The following is a 20,654-nucleotide window of genomic DNA, read 5'->3' as shown; positions in this document are numbered from 1 at the left end:
AGCTAGAGGAGAGAGGGCGGAGATGTGCTGAGGCAATGGCTTTTACAGCAGGCGCCTGGGAGTAGGAGGAGCAGGGTAGAGACTCACTGGCAGGGACGACGTGGGGACGCGGTACGGCACGGTAGTACGCAGCGGAGGCTCCTCTTGCTCTGCGACGTCAAGGGCACGGTGGCCGACAGCACAGGGGTTAATGGGATGCACTATCTACGCAGCCAGCCCTGAGGCCCTGCCAGGCGACGAGGCCACAGGCCGGGACCACCGACACCACCACCGACCCCATGGTCCCTGCAACCAGAAGATACCAGCCAGGTCAGTCAGCCCTGTTACCTGTTCACTTTCTTTGGCGAGGCAATACTTAGGTCGGTTTCTCAGACCCAGATTAAGATCATTCCTGGACTAAAAACCACTCTAGTCCAGTAGTAGCCATATTTTGGGTTGAAGAAACCGTCCTGTACAGTCCAAACATAAGGAACAACGGTGGGATTTCTCCTAGTGTGGAGGTTTGTGTAATGACTTCCTTGAACTGAGATACAACTTCTATTTACTGATGTGACTTTTCCCTTGAACCTTAGAGCTGTGGAACATCCACCTTCTACACTACTAGTAAAGGTCTATGCTAGCCTCTTCTCTACGTTTATTAGTATGCTCACAGCACGCAGGCAGGTGTTGTGTATTCACAGTGTAAACTGTGTCTGTCCTCTACGTTGACTTTATTCACCCCTGACGTTGTTCCATGATTAATAGAGCTCAAGGGGGTGAGTGTGAGTGTGCATCCTCAGAGTGGCAACAGAAAGGTTCAAGGATATCAGAGACTCATGTGTTCTGGTAGTCAGTTAGCCTATAAGTACTGGTAGGAGTACATTGAATAGAAGGAATACAGTAACAATATGAAACTGGTGCAGGAAATAATATTAGCAGGATGGAGAGTAAAAGAAAGTCATGGTTGTGATGGTATGGCGTTCCTTAGAGGATGGAAATGCTAGTAGCAGGGTTTTCAGCACCACAGATCTTTGCACAGTTTCCTCCCTGCACAAGCTAAATAACACCAATATGCAGTGTTATTTAAAATAACTTTAGGACTGTGACAGACCAAATACAGCTATATTTGGGGGGGCCTTAGGCCTACTCAGGAAAATGATATGGCATTTTATTGATGTATAATTTATTCAACTCAGACATGGGTTTATCAGTTGTATTACCATATAAAGTCTGAATCAACTTCATATAACAATTATAAACATCTTACTTGAAAAGGCTACTGTGGTAGGCCTAATGTGATTTGCTTACACCACTCAGTAAGGTGAAAAGGTGCAGTTACGTTCTGCCTTGGACTATAACAAAATAGATAGATTTAAATTGCATTCGGTTGTATCATTACGATTAGTACAAGCGAGCGTAATCACACGATTAGGTTATTTTAAATCCGTTGATCAAAGCTTTACTAAACCGTGAATGACACAGCGGTGGCGTATTCTCAACCAACCTCACGGATTCCCTGCGCAACAAGATGACAAGCGGCCAGTGCTTCTTGTCTCGCCGCATGTCTCTTTGCTTCAAATTTGGTCATTTTTCGCAATTCTAATTTTTTTCCCCCATGGATATTTCGCTATAGCTACTTTACACCATGTGAAGCTGTGGCTGGTACCAATTCAACCTTGTGGAGGACATGACAGTTACTTCGGCTGAATAAAGTAAGACGACTGGCCCACCTGTGCAGCGGTACGTTGCGGAAGGTTATTCGTAAAGACAAAGATTGCGTGAGTTGACAGTCTCTCTCATCTCTAGAGTTTGTCGTCTATATTTTATTGACAGTTGTCAAACGCATAAGTTGTTTATAATGAATCTAGGCCCTAATGTAAGTACCTCAGATGTATGAAGTAGGGCAGGCTGTATAAGGAGGTTATTAGTCTAGTTTCTAAATCCCGCCAATAACCATGATTGTATACCTTATACTTTATCACAGCCTACAGGCATATAACTGTATAAAAATGATCAGATTTATTTTATTTATCACATTTTAGCCTCTATACTTTTCAATGAGTGACATTCCTACAATATATTTGTTTCTGAAAATTATTTGAAGCTCGCATTTGTTGACAAAGGATCAAAAAACTGTGAACAATGTAGGTACAGTATGCTACTTTTTTACAATACGTTTTTTGGTTAAAATAAGGGTAGACATTAATACTAATGCCATTTGCGTATTTGAGTCATATTATTCAAACACCAAGGGGTTATATCTAATTAGTTGTGGAAATCTTAGACTATGTGGTTTAAATCTAAGCGTCAGTGACGACTGGTCGACGCTTGTTTGCTGTAGACAGTAGTCTACCCAATCAGAGCCATTTGAATGGGCGCAAGTGATGTCACCATCTACACACACACACACACACACACGCTTGCTTGAAAGGAGCCCTCAATGTAGCTCCTTTTGAAATTCAAATTATTTTTATTTCCTGTAAGGGAACTTTGTGTGGTGACGAATTGTTCAAGACACATCAACATAGAACATTAAAACATGTAGGCTACAGTACACATGCAAGCAGATGTGTCAAACAAAACCTGTTGCAAATGATCTGGCCTTGCAGTACAAGTCCATCCTGTCTCTGATTCTGTAGAGTAACTGTTAAACTCACAAACAGGATATTGACCAACCTTCACTCATATTGTCATCTTGTTTATCTTGTGGGGAGAGAACAGGTCCAGAGAACCGGTCCAGGATGCCTATATAGTCTACAGTCTCCGCTTGTAGTGTAGCAGTGTGGATACGGTATCTCACAGACCAAAGTCCTTCTTTGTGTTATGGTTTCATAGACAACTACCTGCATCACAATTTGCCTGATTTTAGTCCATATGTAGGCAACAGGTACAAATATGGACTAGCCTTCATAACTAATAATAATGGAGGCTACAGATGTATTAGCGATTAGGCCATATCAGGACCACAATATGACATAACCCAGCTGCAGCCAATTATGCAAAGCATGCCTTTCTCAGATGCAGGTGGTAGCTAAAGTACTCAGGCCCCTATTAAATCCAACTCCACTTCCTCCCTTACCTTCACTGAGCTCAACTGTAATTAATAGGCCACCTGACTGCAGGCGTTCAGCTTGAACAAGCCCTTTGGTTTGCACAGCTGTGGTGAACCATGAGAGAGGAGAAATAGTTGATCACATTCTGTGTTCTTTTTTAATACATGCTCTTATGGATAATTTATTGACCATGGTTTGGCTTAGACTTCAATTTGTCCTGCCATTGCTGACTCTTGTAAGCGTCAGCTGTTCTGGAATAAGATAGCTGAGATTGATAATGATCCTTGTTGAGGCCTGCCTCTCTCAGCCCCGTCTGACCCTATAGTAAAGTGACACCACCAGACACTATCTGCGATCAAGAGGGAGCAGCGCATCACAGCCTCTTCGGGTGTGAGGGGCCACAGAGAGAGTGTGAGACTTGGAGGTATAGGGTTCCACTGACTGCTTACGAAGTATATTGGTCAACATTAACAGAAGATGGATGATATGAATGGCTTCATCATCAATGAAATATGACATGATCTGGACAGTATGTATCACTATACTGTATTGTGTAATTAGATATCATGATATACTGGATTATAGAGGTTGTTGTATTGTTTTGGCTCATTGCAACTTCTACCTGGAACGTCATTGACCTTGACAGCCTATAGCCTCCGTTAGATTAGACTGTGTCCATGACTCACACCTGTTTGTTTGCTTTCCCCGTCTCTCTAGAGAAGACCACGAGACAGGGAGGTGAAGGAGAAATGGTGTGATGCACCTTTAACAGTAGAGGTCCTAGAAACTGCAGCTAGCTTAACTAGATTAGAGTTAATTCGATTGGAGGACGTCTTGTGATGGCTCTGTAGATGTGCCCTAATCAGCAGGAAGACAAGGAGGAGGAGAGGGATGAAGGCTCACATTTTAACATTCATATATGGACAATGGTGTGGCCTTTGTCACTGTTATAAGCCAAGTCAGAGTGAGAGTACTCCATACAAGGAGCCAAGAGGTCCGTTTGGATTCGTATTCCACAGATCGTTTTCTTGTAAGTATTCCAAACTAGTTAAACATCTCAGATCATCATTGCTTGGTGTCTCAACCACACAAACCATTTTTTGTTTGCATAACTTGGTGCCATTTTTCATGTTGTTTCTGGTCATTCTGTTATAACCGAAGTTGACATTGACAAGAACTTCCATAGCTTGTGATGCGTTGGCTACCATCTCTTGAACAACATTTTCAGGTTGTGTTTGTGCCTCATTCACAGAACACAGAGACTTGGTCCACAGAAAAGTCTGCACTCTGTAACTTAAGGTAAAGGGCTCCTCCCACCACTCTGTAACTTAAGGTAAAGGGCTCCTCCCACCACTCTGTAACTTAAGGTAAAGGGCTCCCCCCACCACTCTGCCCCACTGTTAAATCAGACCAAGTCTGCACTCTGTAACTTAAGGGAATGGGCTCCTCCCACCACTCTGTAACTTAAGGGAATGGGCTCCTCCCACCACTCTGTAACTTAAGGGAATGGGCTCCCCCCACCACTCTGCCCCACTGTTAAATCAGACCAAGTCTGCACTCTGTAACTTAAGGGAATGGGCTCCTCCCACCACTCTGTAACTTAAGGGAATGGGCTCCCCCCACCACTCTGTAACTTAAGGGAAAGGATTCTGCCCCACTGTTAAATCAGACCAAGTCTGCACTCTGTAACTTAAGGGAAAGGGCTCCCCCCACCACTCTGCCCCACTGTTAAATCAGACCAAGTCTGCACTCTGTAACTTAAGGTAAAGGGCTCCCCCCACCACTCTGCAACTTAAGGTAAAGGGCTCCCCCCACCACTCTGCCCCACTGTTAAATCAGACCAAGTCTGCACTCTGTAACTTAAGGGAAAAGGCTCCTCCCACCACTCTGTAACTTAAGGGAAAGGGCTCCTCCCACCACTCTGTAACTTAAGGGAAAGGGCTCCCCCCACCACTCTGTAACTTAAGGGAAAGGGCTCCTCCCACCCCTCTGCCCCACTGTTAAATCAGACCAAGTCTGCACTCTGTAACTTAAGGGAAAGGGCTCCCCCCACCACTCTGCCCCACTGTTAAATCAGACCAAGTCTGCACTCTGTAACTTAAGGGAAAGGGCTCCTCCCACCACTCTGTAACTTAAGGGAAAGGGCTCCTCCCACCACTCTGTAACTTAAGGGAAAGGGCTCCCCCCACCACTCTGTAACTTAAGGGAAAGGGCTCCTCCCACCCCTCTGCCCCACTGTTAAATCAGACCAAGTCTGCACTCTGTAACTTAAGGGAATGGGCTCCTCCCACCACTCTGTAACTTAAGGGAAAGGGCTCCTCCCACCACTCTGTAACTTAAGAGAATGGGCTCCTCCCACCACTCTGTAACTTAAGGGAAAGGGCTCCTCCCACCACTCTGCCCCACTGTTAAATCAGACCAAGTCTGCACTCTGCAACTTAAGGGAAAGAGCTCCCCCCACCACTCTGCCCCACTGTTAAATCAGACCAAGTCTGCACTCTGCAACTTAAGGGAAAGAGCTCCCCCCCACCACTCTGCCCCACTGTTAAATCAGACCAAGAATTGCACTCTGTACCTTAAGGTAAAGGGCTCCCCCCACCACTCTGCCCCACTGTTAAATCAGACCAAGTCTGCACTCTGTAACTTAAGGTAAAGGGCTCCCCCCACCACTCGGCCCCACTGTTAAATCAGACCAAGTCTGCACTCTGTAACTTAAGGGAAAGAGCTCCCCCCCACCACTCTGCCCCACTGTTAAATCAGACCAAGAGTTGCACTCTGTAACTTAAGGGAAAGGGCTCCCCCCACCACTCTGCCCCACTGTTAAATCAGACCAAGTCTGCACTCTGCAATTTAAGGTAAAGGGCTCCTCCCACCCCTCTGCCCCACTGTTAAATCAGACCAAGAGTTGCACTCTGTAACTTAAGGGAAAGGGCTCCCCCCACCACTCTGCCCCACTGTTAAATCAGACCAAGTCTGCACTCTGCAACTTAAGGTAAAGGGCTCCCCCCACCACTCTGCCCCACTGTTAAATCAGACCAAGTCTGCACTCTGCAACTTAAGGGAAAGAGCTCCCCCCCACCACTCTGCCCCACTGTTAAATCAGACCAAGAGTTGCACTCTGTAACTTAAGGTAAAGGGCTCCCCCCACCACTCTGCAACTTAAGGTAAAGGGCTCCCCCCACCACTCTGCCCCACTGTTAAATCAGACCAAGTCTGCACTCTGTAACTTAAGGGAAAGGGCTCCCCCCACCACTCTGTAACTTAAGGGAATGGGCTCCTCCCACCACTCTGTAACTTAAGGGAATGGGCTCCCCCCACCACTCTGCCCCACTGTTAAATCAGACCAAGTCTGCACTCTGCAATTTAAGGTAAAGGGCTCCCCCCACCACTCTGCCCCACTGTTAAATCAGACCAAGTCTGCACAAGTCAGGGCCTCCAGTTCTGCTGTCCTGATGACTTTCTGTTTGTCCAATTGAAAACAACGAGTCACACAAAGACGTGACAAAATGTCTCTTGATCTTCTGACTGTTCAGGGAATGGAGGGGTTTAATAGGGTATTATGGGTAAACAATATCCACGCCAACGGGTCGTAGAATTTGGTGACATTTTCTGGGAATGATGATACCCAGCCCTGAAGTTGCTCCCTCTCGGTCAGTGAAGGTTTTAAGAGGATTAAAGATGTCTTTAGGTAAAGAGGGGTTTAAGATGATCCCTCTCATATTCCCCAATGTGGAGCTATGATTAATTACTTTACTTTTCTCCCATCTGCATTTATTCTAAAAAAAGTTAGCTTCTGTTTCATGACTTTTCATTTACCATAGACACCTGTTTGCAGCTGGAATAGTTGAATACAGCAACCATTAACCTATTGTTCACCAGCCTCATCTACTTTGACTGGCCAGCTACAGTTCATTGGTTATGGACAGGGTGGGGGGATTTCTGTGGGAACCATTGAACTAGGACCTTCCGCAACAGGAAGAGGCTTTTTCGTACAGAGAAGTCATTGGTTCAGATGGAATGAACCAGGCCAATTAGAGATAATAAGCAGGAAACTCAGCATGTGATAAATGGCCGGACTGAGTCAGGGGTTTTCCAGAAAACACAAAGCTATTATCAGTCAGTCACACCTGTGATTATACAGAGGATGTGGTAACTACTGCCTTTCTCCCAAAAGGGTCACGGTATCATCCAGTGTACGTACGTGTGTGTGAGTTAGTGGAATGGTGTGCACATGTGTGTTTGAAGAGCACAAGTGGTTGCTCGACAGTGTGCATGAAAGAGCATGAGAAAGTCACCCAGGCCCTGTGCACAGCTTCATTAACCTGTGTTTATTCGCTTGTATATTGATGTAGAATTTGCATGAATGGGTGTGTCCACGCATCAATATGAGCTGTGTTAGAATACGACACATGAACCTGTGGATAACTGATGACAGCTCAACTCTGTGTGTTCAGGCCCAACATCATGACGGAACACCAGGAGCAGAATGAAGAGGGAGTCCTCATCTCAACACAGGACCTGGAGACCTCAAAACACCAGGATACTCAAGGAGGCCATCCACAATTCAGGTAGGTAACATGTACACACACACTTTTTTAAAGGATCTTTATCTATATACAGACAGGTCCTCTGTATAGACTATTAGACACAGACAGACAGGTCCTCTGTATAGACTATTACACACAGACAGACAGGTCCACTGTATAGACTATTACACACAGACAGACAGGTCCTCTGTATAGACTATTACACACAGACAGACAGGTCCTCTGTATAGACTATTACACACAGACAGACAGGTCCTCTGTATAGACTATTACACACAGACAGACAGGTCCTCTGTATAGACTATTACACACAGACAGACAGGTCCTCTGTATAGACTATTACACACAGACAGACAGGTCCACTGTATAGACTATTACACACAGACAGACAGGTCCTCTGTATAGACTATTAGACACAGACAGACAGGTCCTCTGTATAGACTATTTCACACAGACAGACAGGTCCTCTGTATAGACTATTTCACACAGACAGACAGGTCCTCTGTATAGACTATTTCACACAGACAGACAGGTCCTCTGTATAGACTATTTCACACAGACAGACAGGTCCTCTGTATAGACTATTTCACACAGACAGACAGGTCCTCTGTATAGACTATTTCACACACGCAGCCAGACAGGTCCTCTGTATAGACTATTTCACACAAGCAGACAGACAGACAGGTCCTCTGTAAAGACTATTTCACACAAGCAGCCAGACAGACAGGTCCTCTGTATAGACTATTTCACACAAGCAGCCAGACAGACAGGTCCTCTGTATAGACTATTTCACACAGACAGACAGGTCCTCTGTATAGACTATTTCACACAGACAGACAGGTCCTCTGTATAGACTATTTCACACACGCAGCCAGACAGGTCCTCTGTATAGACTATTTCACACAAGCAGACAGACAGACAGGTCCTCTGTAAAGACTATTTCACACAAGCAGCCAGACAGACAGGTCCTCTGTATAGACTATTAACACAAGCAGCCAGACAGACAGGTCCTCTGTATAGACTATTTCACACAAGCAGCCAGACAGACAGGTCCTCTGTATAGACTATTAACACAAGCAGCCAGACAACCCTTCAGGCTTAATGTTGTCTGAATCCGCTTTTGTCTCTTACATTCCTGCTACGGTGGGTTACGAGACGGCTACGTGAGGAAAGCTACAGTCTGGGGGTGGATAGGTCACGGTGGTGTCACCTGACTCCACGTCACGGTGGTGTCACCTGACTCCACGTCACGGTGGTGTCACCTGACTCCACGTCACGGTGGTGTCACCTGACTCCACGTCACGGTGGTGTCACCTGACTCCACGTCACGGTGGTGTTGTAACCTGACTCCACGTCACGGTGGTGTTGTAACCTGACTCCACGTCACGGTGGTGTTGTAACCTGACTCCACGTCACGGTGGTGTTGTAACCTGACTCCACATCACGGTGGTGTCACCTGACTCCACGTCACGGTGGTGTCACCTGACTACACGTCACGGTGGTGTCACCTGACTACACGTCACGGTGGTGTTACCTGACTCCACATCACGGTGGTGTAACCTGACTCCACATCACGGTGGTGGTGTAACCTGACTCCTCGTCACGGTGGTGGTGTAACCTGACTCCACGTCACGGTGGTGGTGTAACCTGACTCCACATCACGGTGGTGTCACTTGACTCCACGTCACGGTGGTGGTGTAACCTGACTCCACGTCACAGTGGTGGTGTAACCTGACTCCACGTCACAGTGGTGGTGTAACCTGACTCCACGTCACAGTGGTGGTGTAACCTGACTCCACGTCACAGTGGTGGTGTAACCTGACTCCACGTCACGGTGGTGTTGTAACCTGACTCCTCGTCACGGTGGTGGTGTAACCTGACTCCTCGTCACGGTGGTGGTGTAACCTGACTCCACGTCACGGTGGTGGTGGAACCTGACTCCTCGTCACGGTGGTGGTGTCACCTGACTCCATGTGGCGTTGACAGGTTGTACTCTAGAGTCCCAAATGCCACACCCTATTCACTATATTGCTATGGGACTCTGGTCTAAAGGAGTGCACTATATAGGGAATAGGATGCTCTAACTGTGGAGCTGTTGGGGCTTATATAACCAGGATCTAAGGCAGGAAGGGCATTCTAATCCTGGTGAAGCTGTCCTGGGATGGGATTTAGCAGGGTAGGCTACTGCAGTGTGTTGTGACTGTGATGTGTTCTCTCTGTCATTGACTAGTGGGTGGGAACTCTGAACTGTGTTGTTCATGGGTGTGTCTCATTGGTCTACAGTGGATTTATTTTCATGGGTGGGTCTCATTGGTCTACAGTGGATTTATTTTCATGGGTGCGTCTCATTGGTCTACAGTGGATTTATTTTCATGGGTGCGTCTCATTGGTCTACAGTGGATTTATTTTCATGGGTGCGTCTCATTGGTCTACAGTGGATTTATTTTCATGGGTGCGTCTCATTGGTCTACAGTGGATTTATTTTCATGGGTGCGTCTCATTGGTCTACAGTGGATTTATTTTCCTTATTTTGTTTCCTTCATGAATTGATGGGAAAGAAAATGGCTGGCCAGTGTCCACCATGTTGCGTCACCTTTCCTATGGTTTTAGATGAATGCAGACGCTAGGTTTCTGTCCTAAAGGTGATAGTTCAGCCAAATTACAAATGGAAAGGTGATTGTTCAAGTAAATATCAGAACGACACAGAGGTATGTTATGGCATTGACCTCACAGTGCTCGTTGTCCCATTTTCTCTTTTCTTCAGCTGAATTATTGACAGTGAATCTGTCTTTGTCTGCCTGAGGGAGGTATTCCCTTTCTAATGTATCATTCCTCAGGCTTGTAATTAGCTATGCCATTCAGCGCCGCAGCCAAGGACACTTTGAGACACAGATATACACACACTGTAGCCATGGTTACACCTTCCACTTCTCACAGGAAGATAAACAACGCTCCTGCAGAAATCAATGTCCTGTTTTATTTTCAACCTGATGACTAAGGTACAGGTAAGACAGGGGAAATATATGTTTGATAGATTTTGAACTGTTGGACTCTGCTGGGCTTGAATATTGTTATTCAGATTAGTCTTGGTATCTTTATGTCTTCAAATATCTAAACGTTGTATTCCAGTAGTTTACTGCAGGGAGATGGATGAAAAGAACAGGAGAGAGGATGTATTCCAGTAGTTTACTGCAGGGAGAGGGAGATGGATGAAAAGAACAGGAGAGAGGATGTATTCCAGTAGTTGACTGCAGGGAGATGGATGAAAAGAACAGGAGAGAGGATGTATTCCAGTAGTTTACTGCAGGGAGAGGGAGATGGATGAAAAGAACAGGAGAGAGGATGTATTCCAGTAGTTGACTGCAGGGAGATGGATGAAAATAACAGGAGAGAGGATGTATTCCAGTAGTTTACTGCAGGGAGATGGATGAAAAGAACAGGAGAGAGGATGTATTCCAGTAGTTGACTGCAGGGAGATGGATGAAAAGAACAGGAGAGAGGATGTATTCCAGTAGTTGACTGCAGGGAGATGGATGAAAAGAACAGGAGATAGGATGTATTCCAGTAGTTTACTGCAGGGAGAGGGAGATGGAGGAAAAGAACAGGAGAGAGGATATATTCCAGTAGTTTACTGCAGGGAGATGGAGATGGATGAAAATAACAGGAGATAGGATGTATTCCAGTAGTTGACTACAGGGAGATGGATGAAAAGAACAGGAGAGAGGATGTATTCCAGTAGTTGACTGCAGGGAGATGGATGAAAAGAACAGGAGAGAGGATGTATTCCAGTAGTTTGCTGCAGGGAGATGGATGAAAAGAACAGGAGAGAGGATGTATTCCAGTAGTTTACTGCAGGGAGAGGGAGATGGATGAAAAGAACAGGAGAGAGGATGTATTCCTGTAGTTTACTGCAGGGAGAGGGAGATGGATGAAAAGAACAGGAGAGAGGATGTATTCCAGTAGTTTACTGCAGGGAGATGGATGAAAAGAACAGGAGAGACAGAAACAGAACACAGTGCCTGTGTTTTTCAATAACCATGCTTCCCTCCACCTGGGAACAGGACCAGCTGTTATTTATAGCCAGCCTCCAACAGGCAGGCAGGCAGGCAGAGGGACAAACTGTAGCCAACAACTCACCCACCTCTCTAATATGGTGCCTACCCACTACAGATATCAGCTTTGTTGTTCAAGGTAATAAACGTGTTGCCACTACTCTTAGCACCTGTTGATGACAATAAATATCTAGAGGAGTGGAGCAAGCATATTGTCTATACTTTTGTCTAAACATTTTAGAACCTTTTTATAAACATTAAATCATTACAACATTGTAATAAAGAATAGATATAGCCTTGCTAAATGTTATCCATGGAAGATAAATACAGGCATTCTCTGTTGACTAGAGGATTATATGAGTGAGGCAGAGCTCTGTCCCAAGAGGAGACATGAAAACCCCCAGCTATCCTCCACAGGGTTGCTAAGATCCTCCGTTTACTGCAGATGCTTATAGAATGAAAACATGGCCTTTTCCTCAAACACCCTTTCCAGAGAGAGAGAGAGAAAAAGAGAGCGAGACCTTTATCTGTTATTTTTATGTGTCTCTAGTCAGCAACTGACTAGAAAATCTCTCCATTGGATCAAATCAAAAACTTATCCTAAAGACAAAACCGGTCAACAATGCAGCCCAGTTGACCAGGGTTGTGCACATCCATACTCAACCTCTACAGTACTTGTGCAACAGACTGCCTACTGATTTTATCTTGCAGCAGGCGATGGTCTCACTAGCCCCGGGGACATGAGGCCCCTTTCCTCTCACAGCCGTGGTGCTCAGCTGCAAGCAGGATCTATTTTCTCTCCTCACAAACCCCACAGGATGTCTCAACACCTCTCAACTCTCCCTGCTGCTCAACTAGAATGAACCAGCAGAATCAACTAGAATGAACCAGCAGAATCAACTAGAATGAACCAGCAGAATCAACTAGAATGAACCAGCAGAATCAACTAGAATGAACCAGCAGAATCAACTAGAATGAACCGGCAGAAGCAACTGAATGAACCAGCAGAAGCAACTAGAATGATGTTGACATGTAAACTATATATTGTCTCCAATGTTTATTGATAACATTCATAAATTTGCACTATGAGCACTTGTCTCTCAGATATTGTTACAGTTGATTATTCATCTCATATGCATACGTATATACTGTACTCTATATCATCGACTGTATCCTTATGTAATACATGTATCACTAGCCACTTTAAACTATGCCACTTTGTTTACATACTCATCTCATTTGTACATACTGTACTCGATACCATCTACTGTATCTTGCCTATGCTGCTCTGTACCATCACTCATTCATATATCCTTATGTACATATTCTTTATCCCCTTACACTGTGTACAAGACAGTAGTTTTGGAATTGTTAGTTAGATTACTTGTTGGTTATTACTGCATTGTCGGAACTAGAAGCACAAGCATTTCGCTACACTCGCATTAACATCTGCTAACCATGTGTATGTGACAAATAAAATTTGATTTGATTTGATTTGATTTGTTGGTTAGCTAGCGAATATTAGCCATATTAGCATAGACATGACATCAGTCAAAACACCTCCTAATAAAACATGGTATCAAGAACAAGATAAAACGAGCTGAAATGAGCCACCTATGATTCCCCATATGACAGCTTCTTGTCATTGTTGCTAGTTATCTGGCCATCCCGAATCACAACAACACAGACTTCTTGACGCAAGCCGAAGTCTACGCTCCTTCGTTGGTGATTGGTCAATAGTAGGGTTCTTCAATAAGGTCTTTGATGTCATTCAATGAGAGACGGCTCATTTTCAATGTGCACCAAACATCTTAGATGTTAAATTTCGCGACGTAGATCTCCTTGGCAAAACGAATGACAGATTTCTTGAGTTATCTTAGATTCATTTGGACTATTTTGAGGAAGTGTATACTAGCAGTGCTATTGTCGTATTTATTTTTTCAAGAGAAGGCCTTTTAAGGGAGTACGCGGGCACACTGGTTTGTTTTGGGAAGCCGAACTGAAGCATGCTGACGCCTCTCTCTCTCTCATTCAATTTCAATTTAAGGGCTTTATTGGCATGGGGAACAAATGTAAACATTGCCAACGCAAGTGAAGTAGATAATAAACAAAAGTAAATAAACAATACAAATGTACAGTAAACATTACACTCCCAAAAGTTCCTAAACAATAAAGACATTTCAAATGCCATATTATGTGTGAATAGTTAAAGTACAAAAGGGAAAATAAATCAACATAAATATGGATTGTATTTACAGTGTGTGTTTGCTTGCTTGCAAACATGTTTGTGCTTGTACTCATGCTTGCCGGTCAGATGTACGAAAGTGTGTGTGTGTGTGTGTGTGTGGGAGGCACTGAGTTTGCATAATGTAACTAGTCAGCCCAGTTTTATAAAAGCACATTCACCTCCCTTTATGTGTGTTTGTGTGGTCGCGTAGTGTTTGTTTCTGTTTGATTGAGTGAGATACCATTTGTCTGCCGTCACGTTTGCTTCCCTTCTCTACAGTCCTGCACATGTTTTGTCTGGTAGCCGACCCTGAACCATGCCGACATTACTGTCATAGACAGCAGACAAATATACACTACTACTGTTTGATTTGATGCCGAGGTCAGAGTTCACAGATTACAGTTGGATCAGATTATAGTTGAAATGTCTCACTATTCTCCAACAAGATTAAGATCAAACTAATGATCCAATAGGAGTTAATGAGATCAATACAATCGCTGTGGACCAGTGGAAAAGCTACATCACCATGAGATTCACCATAGTGTTGAGTCTATGTCTCTAAACAAACAGGCACTGGCCTGATATATTAAAACACCAGCAGATGTCTTCTTTTCACACTATTTCCTTCATCATTTCCTTCACAGGTTGATTGACGACCTATCATATGAAGATGTGAAGAAATGCTACAGGGGTTCGGTGAGTAGCAGGTTTCCTCTCTAATGTATTGTAGATCATGTCTGTACCTTATTGATTTTGCATCTTGCCTAACAAAGATAAGCCAATTACAGCCGAGTTGGATGCAGGCCAAGTCAATTGTCGATTTCCTATAAGAGTTAAATGATACACTTTATATTGGTTGACCTTTACCTCACATATTTACTGCACATTCTGGAATGAAGTTCCTTTGACCTTTTTATGCACAATTCATCTGCACAGAGTGATTTTAAGACTTGTGTGGCAGTGAACCCTGTCATTGTTTGCCTTTAGGAGTGGTCCTTTGAGGAGTTTCCTGGTGTTGAGGGTGACCGAGGCTAAGATACAATTTAAACGAGGCATTGTGATCCTGAAATACAAACATCTATTAGATCTGTCTATAGACTTAGACAGATCAAGGTTTGATAGTAGCCTTGAGACTCTATTAAGCATCCCACCTTGCTAATCCAGCCCCAACAACTGATTATCTCCAGCCATTCAGATGTAGTACCGCTGATTTGATTGTGTTCTTCAGGCTCAGAACTCAACGGTTATTCAATAGGTGAGGAGGTTATCCATTAACTCAAACACACTCTCTTTTGGCGAGATCAGCAGGCCATCAGGCCAGATTAAAGGAACTGTACCGTAGCTGAGATTATTATCTCCATGTCTCCCGAAGGGGAATATTAAGTAGAGCTGCTGAGCCCCACAGTCACACCAGCTGGCTGCAGATATTAACAGGGCTGACAGTTCTGACTGTCTCATGTGCTTGGTGAGAGAGGAGGGAGGGAGGGAGGGGGTGGTGCCTGTGGGCAGCAAGCTGTTATTAGGACAAGGATAGGAGGGTAAGGAGGCGGCAGTATGTGTTGGGCTGGCATGGGGTGAGCATAGGGGGGAGTCACTGTGCACTGTCGTGTTGAAACAGCAAGAGCGAGAGAGGCAGCAAGAGAGAGGCAGGAAGGGAGGACTCAGGGTGTCTGTGGCTGAGAAGGGCCGTGTGTGAGAGTGTGTGTGGTCGGGTTTCAGAGCAGTGTTGAAGGGTGAGGGAAAGGGCTCAGTGATGGTCTGAGGTGTACACTGTCGGACCGGAGTGGTGTGTGTGTGTCTGTCTAACGGAGAACTGCCCCCTCAAACCTGCACAAAGGACACCGGTTGACATCTGACTAGTTGGAGGACAGTCTGTGTCTTGCAGTGGGGTCCGCCACGCCGTCGATGTGTGTGTGTGTGTGTGTGGCTGTGTGTGCGGCTCCAGCATGCTGAGTCTGGTGCAGCAGAGCTCTCGTCCTCTGAGAGAGAGGGCGGCCGCCGGTTTGCCGGTGCCGGTGGGAGGGAGGCCAGCCAAGGAACTGCTCATGACTCTGCCCTGTCCCTCTGCTCAGACTGTCAGCAAGTACAACTCGCAGTACCACAAACTCTTCCAGTGTGTTCCGAAGGACGAGATCCTAATGAAAGGTACTGTCAACAACAATGCTACATGCTAACATCTGTTGTAGTATCTCTGTATGATGTATGTTTATTTAGGTTAACATGCTAGTGACTGTAGCATGTCTGTAGCGTACTGTCTATATGCTGTGCATTGACTTCAGGCTATCTCCCTATTAGCTCCATATGCTGTGTTTATGTACCATTGGCTAACTTGCTAGCTATGGTAGCATCTATTTTTTTCACATGGCAAAAATGAAACACACTTAACTCTTCGGTCCTTTAAAAACCTGTTGTATGTCAAATATTGTGAGCTACAGATGGAAAATAAATACATGTGACTCTGGATGACATAATGATGTTTGTTTCCAACATTAGGACTGTTTTCCTAAAGAAGTCAAATCCACTTTGTGTTTTGTTCCCTTACCATGATACTACGAGTATTGCAATACTGGTATTGTCCCAGCCCTAATTACTATTATTAGTAGAAGTACTTTCACTGTCAAATGTTGTTGTCTGTAATATGTATATAGTTTCTTATGTTTCTGTCCCCACATAGTGTATGAGTTTGTCATTTTTGTTTTTGGAACTCTATTGGCTACTCAGTGTGTTTGAAACCATCTTTCTGAGTTTCTAGTAAGGATTTCTGGTAATTGTTTCTGGTAAGGATTTCTGGTAATTGTTTCTGGTAAGGGTAACCAGTCCTCAGGCCCTGAACAGGAAGTTGTATGGTTTGAGGTCAGGTTATGCATATTAGGTCAGGGTTGGGTTTCCCAAAAGCATCGTAGCACTAAGATCAACTTTCGTCCATTTAGATTCAATGGAATTAAGATGACGGTAGTGCTACACTGCTTTAGGGAGACACAGCCCTGTTCTATTTGAGACTAGGGGTAAAGTGATGATGGTAGTGCTACACTGCTTTAGGGAGACACAGCCCTGTTCTATTTGAGACTAGTGGTAAAGTGATGATGGTAGTGCTACACTGCTTTAGGGAGACACAGCCCTGTTCTATTTGAGACTAGGGCTAAAGTCATGATGGTAGTGCTACACTGCTTTAGGGAGACACAGCCCTGTTCTATTTGAGACTAGGGCTAAAGTGATGATGGTACATACAGTCTTCATATGTTTAACAGATATGTACCAGTTACTTTATTCAATGCCTATGAACCTATTTTAGAAGCATCTATAGGCCAAGTCAAAGACACATGAGCTATAATTATATATAATATATGCCGTTTAGCAAAGCCACTTAGTCATGTGTGCATACATTTTTAGTGAGAAGCAACAAACAGTGTTAGCAATGTGCTTGTCTTGAGTTAGCAGCTATTTTGAACCTGTTTATGTCTCCTCTCCCTCAGTATACTCCTGCGCTCTGCTCCGAGACATCCTGCTGCAAGGACGTCTTTATATCTCCAGGAACTGGCTGTGTTTCTATGCCAACCTCTTTGGCAAGGACATCAAGGTAAGTCAAGGCCTGGCAGATAATAGACAGATCGTCAATAATGAATAATATATAACACTTTTACCTGAGTGCATACATCTTAGAATGTGTGACCCCAGCTGGAACAAACCCACAACCCTGACATTGCTAGCACCACACTAATACCAGCTGAGCCACAAAGGACCGCAGGACCCTCGATATCTAGATGGACGGACAGAGAGAAGTAGACAGGACCGCAGGACCCTCGATATCTAGATGGACGGACAGAGAAAAGTAGACAGGACCGCAGGACCCTCGATATCTAGATGGACGGACAGAGAGAAGTAGACAGGACCGCAGGACCCTCGATATCTAGATGGACGGACAGAGAAAAGTAGACAGGACCGCAGGACCCTCGATATCTAGATGGACAGGCAGAGAGAAGTAGACAGGACCGCAGGACCCTCGATATCTAGATGGACAGACAGAGAGAAGTAGACAGGACTGCGATATCTAGATAGACAGGCAGAGAGAAATAGACAGGACTGTGATATCTAGATAGACAGACCGAGAGAAGTAGACAGACCCGCAGGACCCTCGATATCTAGATGGACGGACAGAGAGAAGTAGTCACTATGTCACTACTCACCTTCAACCTTGCCCACTTCCAATTAGAACAATGTGCTGGGAGCTGTTAGTCAGGCAGCTGATAGAGCTGTTAGTCAGGCAGCTGATAGAGCTGTTAGTCAGGCAGCTGATAGAGCTGTTAGTCAGGCAGCTGATGGAGCTGTTAGTCAGGCAGCTGATGGAGCTGTTAGTCAGGCAGCTGATAGAGCTGTTAGTCAGGCAGCTGATAGAGCTGTTAGTCAGGCAGCTGATAGAGCTGTTAGTCAGGCAGCTGATAGAGCTGTTAGTCAGGCAGCTGATAGAGCTGTTAGTCAGGCAGCTGATGGAGCTGTTAGTCAGGCAGCTGATGGAGCTCTTAGTCAGGCAGCTGATGGAGCTCTTAGTCAGGCAGCTGATGGAGCTGTTAGTCAGGCAGCTGATAGAGCTGTTAGTCAGGCAGCTGATGGAGCTGTTAGTCAGGCAGCTGATAGAGCTGTTAGTCAGGCAGCTGATAGAGCTGTTAGTCAGGCAGCTGATGGAGCTGTTAGTCAGGCAGCTGATGGAGCTGTTAGTCAGGCAGCTGATGGAGCTGTTAGTCAGGCAGCTGATGGAGCTGTTAGTCAGGCAGCTGATAGAGCTGTTAGTCAGGCAGCTGATGGAGCTCTTAGTCAGGCAGCTGATGGAGCTGTTAGTCAGGCAGCTGATGGAGCTGTTAGTCAGGCAGCTGATAGAGCTGTTAGTCAGGCAGCTGATAGAGCTGTTAGTCAGGCAGCTGATGGAGCTGTTAGTCAGGCAGCTGATGGAGCTGTTAGTCAGGCAGCTGATAGAGCTGTTAGTCAGGCAGCTGATAGAGCTGTTAGTCAGGCAGCTGATAGAGCTGTTAGTCAGGCAGCTGATAGAGCTGTTAGTCAGGCAGCTGATAGAGCTGTTAGTCAGGCAGCTGATGGAGCTGTTAGTCAGGCAGCTGATGGAGCTCTTAGTCAGGCAGCTGATGGAGCTCTTAGTCAGGCAGCTGATGGAGCTGTTAGTCAGGCAGCTGATAGAGCTGTTAGTCAGGCAGCTGATGGAGCTGTTAGTCAGGCAGCTGATAGAGCTGTTAGTCAGGCAGCTGATAGAGCTGTTAGTCAGGCAGCTGATGGAGCTGTTAGTCAGGCAGCTGATGGAGCTGTTAGTCAGGCAGCTGATGGAGCTGTTAGTCAGGCAGCTGATGGAGCTGTTAGTCAGGCAGCTGATGGAGCTGTTAGTCAGGCAGCTGATAGAGCTGTTAGTCAGGCAGCTGATGGAGCTCTTAGTCAGGCAGCTGATGGAGCTGTTAGTCAGGCAGCTGATGGAGCTGTTAGTCAGGCAGCTGATAGAGCTGTTAGTCAGGCAGCTGATGGAGCTGTTAGTCAGGCAGCTGATGGAGCTGTTAGTCAGGCAGCTGATGGAGCTGTTAGTCAGGCAGCTGATAGAGCTGTTAGTCAGGCAGCTGATAGAGCTGTTAGTCAGGCAGCTGATATAGCTGTTAGTCAGGCAGCTGACGGAGAAGCAGCCGATGTCCATGAGCAAATCAAGCCCAATCAAATCAAAGTGTGTGTGTGCATGCGTAAGTGTGTGTGTGCAGGTTTTCAGGGAATTTATGTCAATCATGAAGCTCATCTGTAGTGCAGGAAAATTCTCAGCAACAAAAGAGTGATCAAATTAAGACCCGGCACCTGTCTCTCCTGCCTCTGGCCTCTGCAATAAGCTGGTTAGTCAGAGTGCATTCCCAGCATTCTATTTGCAACTAGACACATATCCTCCTTATTCTGCCCCTTCTCTCCAGCATCAGGGGCTTTCCCCTCCTTTATTCTGCCCCTTCTCTCCTCCAACCAACTGTAATCCAACCCCACTCTCTCTCTCTCTCTCTCTCTCTCTCTCTCCCTCCCTCTTTCTCGCTGGCATTCCCCCATCCGTGTCTCCTTCTGTTTAACTTTAAAACAATTTTTGTCCCGAACTTGCCTCTTCAGTTAGTCCCCCGTGTCTGGTCCAGTATGTCCCCCGTGTCTGGTCCAGTTAGTCCCCCGTGTCTGGTCCAGTTAGTCCCCTGTGTCTGGTCCAGTATGTCCCCCGTGTCTGGTCCAGTATGTCCCCCGTGTCTGGTCCAGTATGTCCCCCGTGTCTGGTCCAGTATGTCCCCCGTGTCTGGTCCAGTATGTCCCCCGTGTCTGGTCCAGTATGTCCCCTGTGTCTGGTCCAGTTAGTCCCCCGTGTCTGGTCCAGTATGTCCCCCGTGTCTGGTCCAGTATGTCCCCCGTGTCTGGTCCAGTATGTCCCCCGTGTCTGGTCCAGTTAGTCCCCCGTGTCTGGTCCAGTATGTCCCCCGTGTCTGGTCCAGTATGTCCCCCTTGTCTGGTACAGTAAGTCCCCCCGTGTCTGGTCCAGTATGTCCCCCGTGTCTGGTCCAGTATGTCCCCCTTGTCTGGTCCAGTATGTCCCCCTTGTCTGGTACAGTAAGTCCCCCCGTGTCTGGTCCAGTATGTCCCCCGTGTCTGGTCCAGTATGTCCCCCGTGTCTGGTCCAGTATGTCCCCCGTGTCTGGTCCAGTATGTCCCCCGTGTCTGGTCCAGTTAGTCCCCCGTGTCTGGTCCAGTATGTCCCCCGTGTCTGGTCCAGTATGTCCCCCTTGTCTGGTAC

General features: G+C 45.8%; 1 protein-coding gene across 10 annotated transcripts in view; it reads left to right on the top strand.

The window, feature by feature from the left end:
• The window catches only part of LOC110514547 (GRAM domain-containing protein 2A), a 31,527-nt gene continuing 10,873 nt past the window's right edge, over positions 1 to 20,654 (top strand). For 3 of the 10 annotated variants that reach the window (XM_090223042.1, XM_036981375.2, XM_090223045.1), the window contains exons 1-5: positions 5 to 309; positions 7,487 to 7,600; positions 14,503 to 14,554; positions 15,931 to 16,003; positions 17,332 to 17,435. In XM_090223042.1, coding sequence (XP_090079168.1) covers positions 191 to 309; positions 7,487 to 7,600; positions 14,503 to 14,554; positions 15,931 to 16,003; positions 17,332 to 17,435 — 462 coding nt within the window. In that variant the 5' untranslated portion in view covers positions 5 to 190. Of the gene's footprint in view, positions 310 to 1,370; positions 1,758 to 3,747; positions 4,063 to 7,486; positions 7,601 to 14,502; positions 14,555 to 15,729; positions 16,004 to 17,331; positions 17,436 to 20,654 lie in introns of those variants that run through there. The other 7 variants (XM_090223044.1, XM_036981377.2, XM_036981378.2 and 4 more) reach the window with 6 other exon arrangements.

The sequence above is a fragment of the Oncorhynchus mykiss genome, chromosome 26 (assembly GCF_057628025.1).
Source record: "Oncorhynchus mykiss isolate SJ-2025 chromosome 26, ASM5762802v1, whole genome shotgun sequence".
Taxonomy (NCBI): Eukaryota; Metazoa; Chordata; class Actinopteri; order Salmoniformes; family Salmonidae; genus Oncorhynchus; species Oncorhynchus mykiss.
The sequence above is the reverse complement of the archived record's forward strand: the minus strand, read 5'-3'. Positions and strand labels throughout refer to the sequence as shown.